At 41.5% G+C, this 15180-nt stretch overlaps 1 protein-coding gene across 9 annotated transcripts in view; it reads left to right on the top strand.

Annotated features, from left to right (window-relative positions):
* Nucleotides 1–15180, top strand: part of ACOX3 (acyl-CoA oxidase 3, pristanoyl) — a 61236-nt gene that overhangs the window by 23373 nt on the left and 22683 nt on the right. For all 9 annotated transcript variants that reach the window (XR_005225234.2, XR_005225235.2, XM_037898143.2 and 6 more), the window contains 2 exons: nt 12697–12793; nt 13082–13264. Coding sequence is in view for 7 of the 9 variants with exons in the window: in XM_037898143.2 (XP_037754071.1) it covers nt 12697–12793; nt 13082–13264 (280 nt within the window). In the remaining 2 variants the exon portion in view is untranslated. The remainder of the gene's footprint in view (nt 1–12696; nt 12794–13081; nt 13265–15180) is intronic.

Genomic DNA, 15180 nt, shown 5'->3' with positions numbered 1-15180 from the left:
CCATATAGTCCAAAGAGTCAGTACACCCTATCACACAACATCACACAAAAAGAACATATTGCAGAAACTGAGCCAAGGCTGATGTAATCCGAGTTAAGTGCAGATGACAACCAGAAAAATTGTGGGCTCCTTGTATTTCCTGAAGGACTTAATCATTATTTATAACAGCTAGAAAGAGACTTGCAGTAATGAAAGACCATCTTGGCCCATATATCAAAAAACTTATTCTTAGGGATGGCAAATCTGAAGGGATGAACATTTCTGGATCATTAGGGACAGAAGATGAGAAAAATCAGATCTACATGCTGAAGCTTCCATTGAGCAGATGGATGGATGCCAGATTCACCAGGCTACAGCAAAACACCATTCACATTGTTTTCGTGCTTTTCCTTCCCTTAGTGGCCTAGTGATTAAAGAAAACAATTGGCCCGTTATGGCAATCTGCTGTGTCACTTTACACAGTTATTGAATTAATAGGGAAAGGCATGATTAACCCCTAAAGTTACAATTAAATACCAAAAAATCCACAACTAGTGTTGCACGTACAATTTAACACAGCCTTTAGCCACCAGCTCACCTACTTTTTTGGATACCTTCCTTTGCTCTTCTGATATTTTTCTCATTATCCACTTGCTCTACAGAAGTAGAATGTGGGTTTTCCACAGCAAACTTAATCAAAACAAGTCTAAGCATGTATATTCAGCAAAGCACACTCCTGGGCTTGAAGCAGATATGAGTTAATGGCTCAGCGGTAGACACTGTTGAGAGGGGAGAACTAGGAACACACACATTGGTGGACACAGTCACACTGAGCACTCAGAAGCAACAGCAGGCAGCTTTGGTGGAGGAGGACTAGAGTAATGCTGAAATCTAAGTTTCAGACCTTAGAGAGACTATCCATAATAACATTTAGATATGAAAATGTTTATTTCAGTGTGAAATAAGTGACTACATAGTCTCAGACCACTGGTGGCAGTGACATTTTAACTCCGATCAAAGCGAGGCACAGCAGGATTAATGCAGGGACTTTAGGGGCTGCAGCCCAGGGCCTCGGGCTAAGGGGGCCACGCAAAAATAAATTCATAATTGTATACAATTCAGTGGTCACCAACCCATCAATTGCAATTCACTGGTCAATCCTGGAGCCTCTGCCAGTCGATCGTGCTCTCCGGGCCGCTAAAAGTCCAGCGGAACAGCAGGGCTCAGGCAGGCTGCCTGCATGCCATGGCCCACACGCAGCTCCTGGAAGCGGCCGGCTGTTGGCACATCTCTGCAGCCCTAGGGGGAGGGGGAGTTCCATGCACTGCCCCCGCCCCCAGCACCGTCTCTGCAGCTCCCATTGGCCAGGAACCGGCCAATGGGAGCTGTGGAGGCAGTGCTTGCAGGCGTGGGCAGCTCACAGAAACACCGTGTCCCCCTACCCCCAGGGGCACACAGTGCCTCCCGGTAAGTGCCTCCCGGTCGGAGCCTACACCTCAGAATCCCCTCCTGCACCCAAACTCCCGCACCCCTCACCCTCTCCTGCACCCCAATACTGTGCCCCAGCCTGGAGCCCACTCCTGCACCCAAACTCCCTCCCAGAAAGAAACTAATATAACAACTGTTCTAAGGTAAGAAGTAGGCTATTTTGAATTCTCCATGTTTTAAGACACAAATGTAACCACAAAATGGGTTTATGTTAATTAAAAGGCAAGCTTAGTATAGCGTTAATAGCCTTGATGCCATAATTGTGATCATTTTGTTTTAAATTAGGAAAAAGACTTGTATACAGGGGCCTCACAAAATCTAATAGCCCTGGGCCCACAGGAGAGTTAATCTGGCCCTGAAGCAAGGACAAAACTAACCATATAAAATGAAGTGAGAGTCAGACGCATTGAAAACAAGAGAATAAAGATGATAAACACCAGCACATCAGTCCAAAACAAAGCAGGCAAATATCCCACCACCAATAATATTTCATTTTAAGTTACTTGAGAGAATGAGGCCACAGCCCCAAAATTGGGACAACCAAGCTAACTTTTCAGAGAAAAAAATCTGAAATTTTAAGCAGCTATGGATGAATGATTCCATTTTCTCTGAGCCTGTTTTCCAGTACTCACAGCTTCATTAATAGACCTCTCTCCGGGCATCATTGCCCTCCAGGAAAGTCCCATAAGGCAGGCCATTTGAAGAAATACAGGGTGCAGGGAGAAGAAATACAATAGGAAATTCAGGTAGATTTCCCCCTAATAACAACACCAGCGTGAAGTCAGTTATTTTGAGCTCTTTCTTGTTTTCTTTCTTTCCACAATACTTTTTTCTAATGATTCCACTTGTTTTTTGAAATGTAATGCATAGTTGCATATGTACCACAAGCTACCGTCCAGCAGGTGGCATTGTTGTATGTGTCTAAATAAACTGAATGGAGTAATTCAGCTTCGTATTTATGCAAAGATGGAGTAATGACACTGAAATTTATATTTGAACTGCAGAATAGTTTTTAAGTACAGATCCACAAACACAGAAAGCATTTAATCTGGCGTGTGTGTGTCCATAATGTGTGTGCATCACTGCTGAAACGGTAGATTATTTTATAGATATTTGTATTCTAAAATCCTGAGCCCCTGTAGACATTTTTTCATTACACAGTTTATTTTTAAGTGTATGGGCAGTAATCAGTACTTTGATATAAAATGCATACAGTAATTTAGATTGGAAGCCCATGCAGTACATTAGAAGAAAGAAATAGCACACAACATGCTGTGTAAATGTCATGAGACAGTCCCCTACCTTGGTTAGGACATCTGCTAATTTAAAATAATTGTGGGTATTCTAACCACTCTTTCAATTTGCTTTCCCTAACCCCCCTCTCTCAGGCTAATGGGTATAAGTTATTTTTTATTAGTTATTTATATTATGGCAGTTTCTAGGAGCCAGACTGATGGACTAGGACTCCATTGTGCTAGGTGCTGTACAAACATAGAACAAAGAGACAGTCCCTGCCCCAAAAAGCTTAAATATAAAACGAGACAACAGGTGGATACAGACAGACAAATGGGAGAGTGTAATGGGGTTGGCTGCCTCCCGAGTTTCTCCTTGGGGCTCTGAGGCACCCTGCCTCGATTTCTCCTTCTTTCAGGGCTTCTCCAAAAAAAACCCCACAGTCCAGAGGTATAAAATACAATTCCCCTCCCGGAGCATCTGATTTATGAAGTTTTTATACCATTTCTGTTGGCCCTTCAGGCCCAAACCCTTTCCCCTGGTGAGGTGATCCCACAGCCCTCTCCCCAGGGGCTGTGATTAGATTCAGGCTGGCTTCTTCCAGCTGGTTGCTTTATATTCCCCTAATTCAGTTCCTCCTGGATAGGCAGCAACATCCTTCAAACACAAAATAACTGAAAATTCATTTCATTTCATTCATTTTCTGACAGCATAACCCACAGTGGCAGAAAAGCTGCTGGGATGGAGGTCATAGTAGAGTAAGGCACCAGCACATCAAAGTCTGCTAGAGGGCCTGGAAGCCGCTGGTTCTACACAGAATCCAGCTGAGGGAATAGGTATGGCCAGGGTAGCAGATTCAGTACATCTGCGGAGCAGCCTCTGGAATATGGCGCTTCGGCCAAAAATTAAAATTGCTTTCCAGTTGTGGAAACCACAAAGGAAGGTGAATGCTGACCGTCCCCAGGAGATTAAGCTGCCCCACTGGTGCCGGGGGTTGTAGTGTGCATCCCAGGTAGCAACAAGGGTAAATTTATTCCTAACCCTAACCATCAGTAATGACTGTCTTTATTTGGATGTTTGGGGATCGGAGATGAGGGTTCACAAGAACCGATCCTTCCCACTGCCCGCCTACACACATCTTGCAGAGCTAGCACGAAGGTCTGTTACAAATGCAGCCCGGGTAGTCAGGGGACTGGATGAACTGCTTCCCAGAAGCACATGAGGCCCCAAAGGGAGTGGGGAGGATGTGACCTGGCCTTCCTATACCAGCTTGCAGAGCAGGCAGGCTGTAGTATTCTCAGTGATGCGGGTGCATATGGTGCAGTCCCCGCATACCAGGCTTCATAAGGAGAGAGTCCTCCCTGAGGCATACACCCTCCCTGACTCCCCTTAGGGTGGTACATCACCTCCTACTCAGGTCAATAGTTATATTCCACAATATGCTCCTTAGAAAGCAAAAGACTACTTAAGAGAAGTTCTTGTATGCTGTAGTTTCCATTGTGTGTGGAGATGAGAATGGGGCAAGTTTCACCCCTAATATGCAGTTACTTAAAACTTTACTATGTTTAATAGATGTTGCCAGCTATAAGAATGCACACACAAGGCCTGATTCTGATCTCATTTCTGTAAATCCTCCATGGAATTCAGTGGAGTTACACTGATGTAAGACTGTTGGAAGCAAGAGCAGAAGCAGGCCCATAAGGAAAGCGATGAAGCAATTTTACATTCTGTTCTTGAGTTTTGCTACTGGAATAGAAGGGCTAATGCCAAGATTTTTAAAAACAAGTGCCTAAATTTAGGCTCCTAAATACTCATTCATATTTAGGTACCTATTAAGGACTGGTGCATGAGGAGAAATTGCAGAAATTACAGGGTGAAATTCTATGGCCTGTGTTAAGGAGGTCAGACTAGATACATAATGGTCCCTTCTGGTTTTGAAAACTACGAATCGATTGGGTTGCTTGGCCGAGGTTTGGTTTCCTGGTAATGTAGACCCTGATGTTTTTATCAGGGGTTGGGTTTTCAAAAACACGTAAGGGCTTTTGGAGCAGAAGTCTCATTGAAAGTCATTGAATGGACTACTCTGTCTGTCTGTCTAACAAACTCTTATAGACCCCCCCCATCCCTGTAGTACATGAACACCTCACGATCTAAGGGCACATGGCTTTTGAAAACCTCTCCCTAGGAGCCTAACTTTAGGCACCCATTTAAAAAAAAATAAAAATCAGGACTATTTTTTAATCTCTTTTCTTGTCTACCATTTACACAACATTTAGTGCATACAAATTACTGTGTAGTATTTAAAAAAACCACATTCTGCACATTGCAGGCTTTACATTCTTTCCTCCCAAGTTATTCATCTTTCTCATTCAGTAACATAATGCAGCCACCAGAGGGTGTAACTGCTTCAGAGCCTCAGTCATGCCTTAATGTTTGGAGTAGCATAAAAGTATCCGCCTGTTACTAGCACTGGGTGTGTGTTGCTTTGCTGCATTCTGTAAATGGAGATCGTTCAAAAAATAATAACTGGGCTTGTGATAAAGATCTAGTCAGGTGCCTCCTTTCTGGTCACCCACCAGACTGCTATGGGGAGAATCCAAACTTCTGGGTCCCTGAATGCTTTAAGCTGCCAGGGTCTGAACAGAGTTCAGAAATTGCCACCATCCTGGGGGCCCTAGGTACACTGTCGGGCTGCAGACTTTCTGTCTGGCATTCCCTTCTGAGAACTGGAACCTGCTGTCCAGCAGCCTAACCTGTGGGCACAATGGTGACCCTTCATACTCTCCCATACTTGCACACACCTCTCTCAGAACTCCACCCCAAAGGTGTGCAGCTCCTGGGTTACAGTTTAACTCTGTGTTGATTGTGAAGCATTTAACACAGAGACACGTTTCACAAGTGTGACACATTATTTCTTGTTTACTTACCTGTATAAATCACAGGAGAGCTCAGAGCATATAGAATGTAACATCCTAAACCCCTCGCTAGCTCATGCTGTGCTTGGGGGTCTCCTGCCTCATGCAACCCCTACATGCTGGGTTGTTTCTCTCTCTTCCATAACCAGAGACAAAATGGCCAAACACCTCAGATAGGTCAACTCCTCTCTATAATTCTTAACCCTCTTTGTCAGGAGATGTTCTTGCCAACTTTCCCATCTGAGCAAAAACCTCTGCCAAGTGACTTTGTGGCCAAGGCAACCTCTCCCCTGCTAGACTAATTCTGCAGTTGGGAGCCAGTCTAGTGTCTGTTCTGCAGTTGGGAGCCTGTCAGAGCTATTACATTTCAGTGGGCAAACATTTTAAGTCAGTTACCTTTTGTTGTTCTTTTGTCACCAGCCTTTAGAATTTCAACCCAACAGGGAGGCAAACAGACCATAGAGAAGGCAAAAGGCTGCAGCTTCAAAATGGAGTTTACAGCTAGGTCAAGATAAACAGAATTCATAAATTGTACAGACAGATTCCCCAATTGTCATAGCTTGTGACCTTTTTTTGCTTCTCTGTAATATATAAGAAAGGTGTAAAAGGAGGGGTTTGGGAGGAGAGCATTTGGGGGTGGGGGTAGTAGGACAGCGTGTATTTCTTTTTTTTTCTGCTGGTTTTTCATCTTAGAAATTGAGATTTTGTCTGCCTGGAAGGCTCTATGGCTTTTTCTACAGTAGCAAAATTGCCGATTCCTGAAAATGTATGTCAGCAAATGATTGCGACTGAATCCAGTGCAGGTTCAGCTATAAGCAAGGGCAAACTGTGTTTAGTACCCTTTCCGAAACATATGGGTTTGGTTGGGTTTTTTTGGGAGGAGGGGTTTATTAACACATATTTCATTTCAATGACAGACTAAAACTTTGGAAAAATACAGTGTGTTAATGAGTCAACATCCACTTCACTGAGGTGTGAGCTCTCACCATATATGACATGCTCTGAGATATTCTGGAGGTTCTCTAGAAAAATCGTGGCAGGGCAGACACAATGTTCCTGATACTCCCCAATATAAAAAAAAAAAAAACTATCAAAGGAGGTTTCAGAGTAGCAGCCGTGTTAGTCTGTATTCGCAAAAAGAAAAGGAGTACTTGTGGCACCTTAGAGACTAACACATTTATTTGAGCATAAGCTTTCGTGAGTTACAGCTCACTTGACAGCATCCGATGAAGTGAGCTGTAGCTCACGAAAGCTTATGCTCAAATAAACGTGTTAGTCTCTAAGGTGCCACAAGTCCTCCTTTTCTTTTATCAAAGGAGGGTAGGTCACCATTTCTTGCTTTTTTGCCTGGTGAATGTATATTACAGCTCCCCTCTGTGAATCTGTTATACCCCCCGCTAGGAAGACTTTGCTCTTCCATTTAAGTTGTAGTAGCTCATGCTTTTAGTTTTGGAAGTCGCTCATTCAACCCCCAGTGTGTCGGCCAAGATGGCAGCTGTCACGCAAGCTCACGTCCTTCGTAGGCCCCTTTTAAATACATTATTATTTATTTATTAGTTGCATTGCAGTAGCACCTGGGAGCCCCAGTCATGGACCAAGACCCTACTATGCTAGGCACTGCACAAACACAGACCAAAAAGACAGGCCCCACCCCAAAAAGCTCAGAAACGAAATCTCTGATGTCTTGTGAAACAACATGAGTTTGCACTGACTCTGACTGGCTGCTCACAGTAATAACAATAGTAAAGCAAACAGATTGAAATATATTAACATGTTAAACAAATTAAAAACAGTCTACATGAAGTTTTACAAATTTGAACACACCCAAGTCAGGCAGTGCCAAAGCTGCCGTTCTCCTAGTAACCCTGAATCACACACAGCACGTGCCCTGTATATTTTAAAGTCTCCATTTAAGTCTAACTAGTTGCTGTGCAATGTGAATTATTAATGTTCTCCATCTTCTCTCTCAATTCTTATTTTATACTTAAAAAATAACAAAAATCTTAAACAGAACCTCCTGGAGTGCACAGCCTAAGCTGTGATCGTAGCCCTTGTCCTTGTCCATCCCCTCTCTGCAATTTGTCGCTCCCGCTCATTTTGGAACATCTAAAATTAAGCCCCCAGCCCGGCAGTAAGCTCCCCACAGCCTCTTTCCGCACAGAGTCTCACCAGAACCAATGTGGCTCTCTGCAGACGCAAGGGTCCACCCACACAGAGTTCATTGCAGGATTGGGCCTTAATGTAAGCACAGTGAGGTGGGGGTCTGTGTCTTTCTGTCTCTTCCATGAAGTGCCTGGCACAGTTATAGCTACTATAAAATGAGGTGGGTGTATTAACTTAGCTACTGTGTGTTACTGTTAGAGATGCAAGCTTCTACTTTTGACTGTGGCAATATGGCCTAAAATGCTGCTTTAAAAACTTTTCCCCAGCTTCCCGGCACCCTTCCTTCTCTTCAGCCTCATCCCTTTGTGAGCTTCCAGATTCTAAAATGTGTGACTGGTCTTTCTGTCTTCTGCAGGCTTTCACCATCCCTCTATGCCCCCCGTTCTGCCCTTGGTCTACTCTGCCTCTAACGTTACTTGATCATTGTGCCCTGTAACCATCATTGTGCCCTGTAACCATCACTGATCCCCAATCTTCCAATCCCATCCCCATGCCGGCTACATCTGGCTAGGAGGATTAAAGGAATTGCCACTTCAACATTCTCAAGATAGTCAAAAACAGAAGTTGACCATCAAAAGAGATCTGAGTGGGTTTGAAATTCCCCAAAAGCACAGTCTTGCCATCTGCACTGCAGGTAACAGCTCATTACTTTAGTACTGGCAAAGGGAGCGTGCTGCTTTTCCAGCTGCTCACTTTTATCCATGTTACTGAGCTCCAGATTAATGATTGTAGCATGATTTAAGGGAAGAGAGATTAATTTTGCTTGAAATGTTCTCCGCACCACTGGCCACAGACCTGACAGAGAGGCTGCTGTGGGATTGTGACTTCACCCTGCCTAACTGATCCAGGCAAATACGTGTAGCCCCGTTATGCATCAGTGATGAATGCAGGTGAATGGTGGAAAACTTCAGAGTACTAGATTTATAACATTTCCTGTGTATATTATTTGTAAAATATTGTATGTGGGACACTGATTAGCAATGCAGCAGCACTGGGACACTGTCAACCCTAGATCCCTGACATAGAGGCTATTGTGGGGATGTGACTGCCCTTCTCAAGTGGGGTTGTGCATGCAAGAATGCAACGATAATGGCTGCTGAATGGTGATGGGTGAAATAAGTTTGGAGAGCAGTACATTCATTATTTTGTTGGGATGCAGTCCAATGTTTAACACAAGAAGTAAGGCACAATTTTTTAATAGTGTGGGTGGAAGTCTAAATCAAGATGGGATGCCTTTATGGAAGATCTTCATTAGCCAAACACAAGTTGGGCTCACTACGGCAGTTAATGGGGTAAAATTTGATGGCCTGTTGTGTTATACAGGAGGTCAGACTCGATCTAGTGGTCCCTTCTGGTCTTAAAATCTGTGAACTTGTCAACTTATCCATGACGAAGAACACACAACCGGAGGCAAACCCCGATGGAATTATCCCAACAATGTATATTTACAGATAAGAGCCATCTGTCAGAACACAAAATGAGTCGAGCCCTGATCACACTAACTGCTCTGCAATGGAGGCCACAGGAAAGGTGGATTCCAATGTCACCACTACATGTACCTTGCCCATTGCGTAGGTTCTTGTGTGCTCTTCCGTTCATTTAAATGGATTTTCCCCTAAACTTGTTGACAGATATGATCTGTGTCTGTTTATTATGTTTTCTGAAAGAATAGCCATTCAAAATGTGATCTATAACTTTATGAAATCTTATTTATTTTTATATGTTCCAACATCACCTTCCAATTGGTTTGTATGGTTAACTATAAAAAAATAAGATTTTAAAAGCATAAAAGTTCTTGGAGAACTGGCTGTAGTTTCATAAGCCCATCCAAATCCAGAGTCCTAGATGCGTCTGCTTTTATTTTCATCATTAGTCTTCATAAACAATAAATCTCACTTCTTCACTCACGGTAGTTGTCAGTGGATTTGTAATTTATCTTTCTGCCCACTTATTCAAGCTTTTTAAAGGTTTTACCATTTGCTATATGGATTTATTTAGATATTAGCTGAGGAAAAAGCAGTAAATATGTAACCCATAAAGTGTAATACCAAGAAGATCAGTTACTGTTAAGCGAATGTAATTTAATTTTCTAGTTCACTAGTTATAAGAAATGTGATAGTATGGATTTTTTTCCATCAAGGTCATTCTGGATAATCTTTTATGCAGTATAGAGATAATCAAACAATACTCTGTATGTCTGGCATTTTGTTTTTATAGCTGGTCCGTTAAGAGCACTCACTACAACAACACGCAACTTACTTTGTTAATTCTTTTTTTGCTTCTTAGAATTAGTAGGTGAGAATATTTGGGTAATTTATATTCTCATATAAATAGCTATACATCTTCAGTATGGTGTTATAAAAGAGAGTCGCTGGACTTGAAATTGAGTATTAAAAGCTCAGAATATTCACATGAGTAGCTTTATACAAGTGTATAGTCATACTGAAATAAACAGAGCTACTCACATAAGTAAAGTTATTAGCATGCATAGGTATTTGCAGAATTGTACCCATATGCTAATTTTACACAAATCAGATTGGTTCTGTTTACTTAACTTTTAATATTGAGGCTGGATTTTAAAAGGGTCATGTGACTGAATGCATATCAGACTTCCAATTAAGATTGAACTAATAGAAAGTTCCCTAGTAGTGAAATTTAGCAGAGTATATCAGATTTATGAATGGAGAAGTGATGCAAGCAATGGAATTGTCCTTGGCTTCAAAGCATGGTTTGAGATACTAGTTTATTGACCATCACTTTTTAAATCACTTGCTGCCTGAGGCATCTCTCTCCAGGTAGCAACTGCTGCCTCTAGGCCTGCTCCTACCTCTCCACAGGTAATGATGTCAGAAGCAACTCTTAAGCAGGGGTGGAGCTTCCTTCTAGAATCAACAGCCATGACTGTGATAGGTCTTTTGCTCACCCTGTCCCCCATTTTTTTTTAGAGAGAGAGAGTAGCTGGACTGGATGAGTCCATCCCTGACATTGGCTCAGCTATCTCAGATGGTTTCACTTATGTTTTGCCAAGTCCCTGCTCACCTCTGTGGGTGGAAACTAGCTGTTGGCCTCTAGGACTTGCCCTCCCTCTTGTGCTCGCACAAGGAATGCAGGTAGCTCATATAGGGACGTAAGGGGTATTAAGAACCTGTGTGGGTCCATGAGGTAGGTTACAGTCTTCTCCACCGAAATTACTACTGGGGGTATTGTCATTCACTTCAGTAGGACAGCTCCCAGTAGTAATAAGCATTACATCCCCCCAGTAAGTGTTCACAAGAGGAGACCCTAGTATCACAGGCATGCTGTAGTTGTACCTAGCCTGTACATTTTGTCACTATCAAATATTAGGCGGGGACAGGCTGTTGGGGATTTATTTTAGCTTTGATGGGTTTATTTCAGGGGAAAGTAGAGGGTTGCATATAAACCAAAAGATCTTTTATCTTTAAAAAAACCCACATTTTTTGTAGAGGATCCAAAACCATTGTCCAAGATGGATTTCTGTAAATATTGTACTTGACTCCACCACCCTCACTCTCACCATGTAGTACCTTACTCTGTAAGTAGTCCCACCAAAATCAGTGGGTCTATATGCAGAGTAAGGATTCAAGAATCTGATGCTCAGTTAGTCTGCACATTTCAACCATTTGTATCAGTATATATTGCTCAGTCAAAAAATGCCCTGTATCTCTGAGGCAGAATAAATACAATATGCAGATATGTTTCTTTGGAAATTACTCATATTTTTAAAGTACATGTAGCATTGTAAAGCTTATATAATTTATTGATGTAAAAGACCTGGCTCTCTCACGTGCTATTAAATATATTTGCCTGTATTGGCAAGTATGAGGAATTTGCTTTGATTATTAATACAGATTTTCAAGCAATATTAGATGCTGAGATATTCAGAAATGGAGCTGCTGTTATGATACTGTGCCAGCCCTTATTGTCTAATTGACTGAAAATGACTAGTACATGATTTTCTGAAAAAGATGTGTTCTGTTTATGCAGCTTCTATCAATATTAATTTCTTTTTAAGATGCTACATCGTATCAGCGAGCAAAAATCATAGCTGGAGCTCCTGTACAATAATGCCTTTTTCCAGTTCCCTTTCACTGTGTTGATTCTATATTGTTCTTGTTGATGATAGATATTTGATCAAATTCAGGGCCCTGTTGTGCTAGGGATTGTACAAACACATAGTAATAGACAGTCGCTGCCCCAAAGAATTTACAAACTCAGAACCAGATTCTGATTTCCTTATTTATATTGAGCAGTATTTTACATCACGAATGAGGCATTCAGTTCAATGGTATTATTTGTGGAGTAACACATGATTTGACCTGAATATGAGTGTAAGAATCTGACTCAAAATAGACAAAGGTTTCATTGTCCCCATTTGTATATAGAGACACAGAGTGAAATAGCGTGCATAAGTCCATGTCTAGTGTCTTAACCAGAAGACAGTCCTTCCTCTCATTGCTCTTCTTTCTGCAAAATCTTTTTCTTTTAAAGATAATCACAGGACATGATATTTTAAATGTTAGCTGGTCAGATAACTCAGCAGAAAGAAAATATAGGTGCAGTCAGTGAGCGTCTTTCCTGGAGGTGTCATACTTATTTCGAAAAACCAAAACAAATTTAACATAAGAAATAAAAAGAGTAACAGAAAACGTACCCAGCTTGCGTTTCATAGAACTTTTTTATGTGGAGACCTGTATTCTCGCAGGCATCCTCCTCTCTGTGGCTGAATCTGACTCTAAAGATACCGGTGGTGTGATATTGTTTTCAGTTCACTGTTGTGCATGAAATCTTCATGCAGCCAGCCGTTAATGCATCATGGCCATCTGTTGGGGCATATACCCAAGCTATGTTGTGAAGCATCTTCCTATTTTATTATTAATATAGTTATTTACTTGAACAGGTTTGCTATGTTTCACAATGTCAAGATACCTAAAGAAAACGTTTTGAACAGAACTGGAGATGTCACAGCTGAGGGGGTATACGTCAGCTCATTTAAGGTATGCAATGAACTGTATGTGCAATGAATCCAGTCTATCAAATATGCTATGAAGGAATTGTTTTTATTTTTTTTTCAAACCTATTAACTGCTCCCTTCTATTTTCAGAGCTGAATGGGGTTTTAGCAGTGCATTGGCCATTAAAGTCAATGGATGCTAACTCCTTGAGTGAGCCTTTGAAAGTATAGCATTTGGCATAACTACGAGGATTCTGATGTTGCAGTCAGTGCAATTATGAAGCTATGGAATGGCTGAACCTGCCCATTTAGCGTGTCTTTTATTCCCTCAGGATCTCAAGCAGCGTTTTGGCGCATCTCTTGGGGCTTTGTCCAGTGGTAGAGTTATGATCATAGGCATGTCTGTGGTTAATTTAAAGCTTGCCTTATCAATAGCCATTCGCTTCTCAGCCACACGCCGTCAGTTTGGACCAACAGATGAAGAAGAAATACCAGTCTTGGAATACCAAATGCAGGTACTAACTAAATCTACAATACGGCATTTCATTCAAATCTAGGGAATGTATTCAAATATAAAGCCAGATCCTCAGCTTATGTAAATCAGCATAGCTGCATTGAAAGCAATGAAGTTACACTAGTTTACACTAGCTGAATGTCTGGCCCTATAGAGTTCTGAAGGCTTGATTCTCAATAAGACTTGGTTTATACTACCAACTTCTCTAGCCACACCCCTGACCACATAGTTATACTGACGTAACGCCCACTGTAGACAGCACTATGTCATTGGGAGGGCTTCTCCCACAAAGATAGCTACTGCCGCTCGGGGAGATGGAGTACCTAGGCCAACTGGAGAATCTCTCCCGTCAGCATAGGTTGAATCTTCACTAAGCACTAGCTGTTGTAGCACTGTAAGTGTAGACAAGCCCTTAGGCCCCTTTACATCAATCTGGCAATGTAAAGAGGCCTTAAAGCACCCACCTCTCACTGCCAGAGAGGTGTAAATTGGCTTTGTGTAAATAAGAATCAGACCCTGGAATACTGAAACCCAAATATATTATTGAGCTCTTAGAAGCACTTTTCTGACATTGGTGGGAGGGAACTTGTTACTTTTCAGAAGCTCTGGCTTCATATCAACTTTCATCATGCTTTCTTTTGGGTTGGTCTGCCCTACATTGACGTCATCTTCCAGTCTATTCCAAATGCAGCTGCTAAGATCATCTTCCTCATCTCTTGTTCTGAACATGTAACCCCATCTGCTGAATCCTTCTCCTGACTTTTACTTCTCCACTGCATCAAATTCAAGATTTCTTATCCTGACCTTCAAGGTCCTCACAGCTCTGCCCCTCTCTATTTATTTGCTTTTGTCTCACATTTTGTTTCTTCCATAGTCCCTTGGTGATGCTCGCCCTGACTACCCTCTTTTCCACATCTCCCACAACCAGTGTTGCACCTACTTCCATGCTGTTCCCTATCCATGGAGCACCTTCCTTCAACTGACCCATAAGGGCTGTACTCTGTATTATCCTCAAGACCCACTTCTTCCTTGAGGCCGTCAAGAAACAGGCAAACTAATCATAGATAAATTAGGGGCAGTCAGATACCATTGAGGAGTAAATTATTTAACAAACCAAGAAGTGCATAACTTATATAACAACTGTACCTCTTTTGATTATATTTCTCTTTCTCACCTTTTGATTTGGCTTGTCATCATCAATTGAAAGCTCTTAGGGGTAGGGTGTTTGTGTGTAAACATTGCCTACAACATTGTGGGTATTAAAGAAAACAATAAGAAGAATACCCTCCACCTTACCATTGGTTTTGTCAATGCACCAATTGTTTGTTATCATGTTTGTGTGCATTACTTTAGCCTTTTCTCTTTATTAACCTTTGAAAATATAGAAATAATTATTTGTACTGCTGTAGCCCAAGTCAGAAGCTGTACAAACACAGGATAAAAAGATGATCTCTGCCCCCAAAGAATTTCATTGAACCAATGTGCTGGTTTAATCTGATGTTTATCAAAAATTAATAGGAACCACGAACTTGGATGGTTTCACCATGAGCATTCCTGTGAAGAAGGTTTATTTCCTTTACTGATTTAAAGAGCCATTACAAAAATAGCTGGTTGGGAATTTTTCAATGAAACATTTTTCATTAAAAAATGCCAATTTGTCAAAACCATAACTGTTCACTGGAAAGGGTTGATTTCAACAAATTTCTCAATCCAAAGAAGTTTTTAAATTGTCAAAATTATTTTTGAAATGAAAAACTCCACCTTCTGGTACAAAATGACTTTTCATTTTGAAATTTAAACTACTTGTGGTAGGAAAAAAACAAAAACAGAATCAAAACATTTCAAAATTATTGAAATGTTTCAGTTGACCCAAATTCTTCTTTTTTGGGGGAGGGGATTTTTGGTTTATGAAAAGTT

This window comes from Chelonia mydas, chromosome 4 (genome assembly GCF_015237465.2).
Source record: "Chelonia mydas isolate rCheMyd1 chromosome 4, rCheMyd1.pri.v2, whole genome shotgun sequence".
NCBI classification, from domain to species: domain Eukaryota; kingdom Metazoa; phylum Chordata; order Testudines; family Cheloniidae; genus Chelonia; species Chelonia mydas.
Note: the sequence above shows the minus strand (reverse complement) of the source record. Positions and strands in the feature narration are given on the sequence as shown.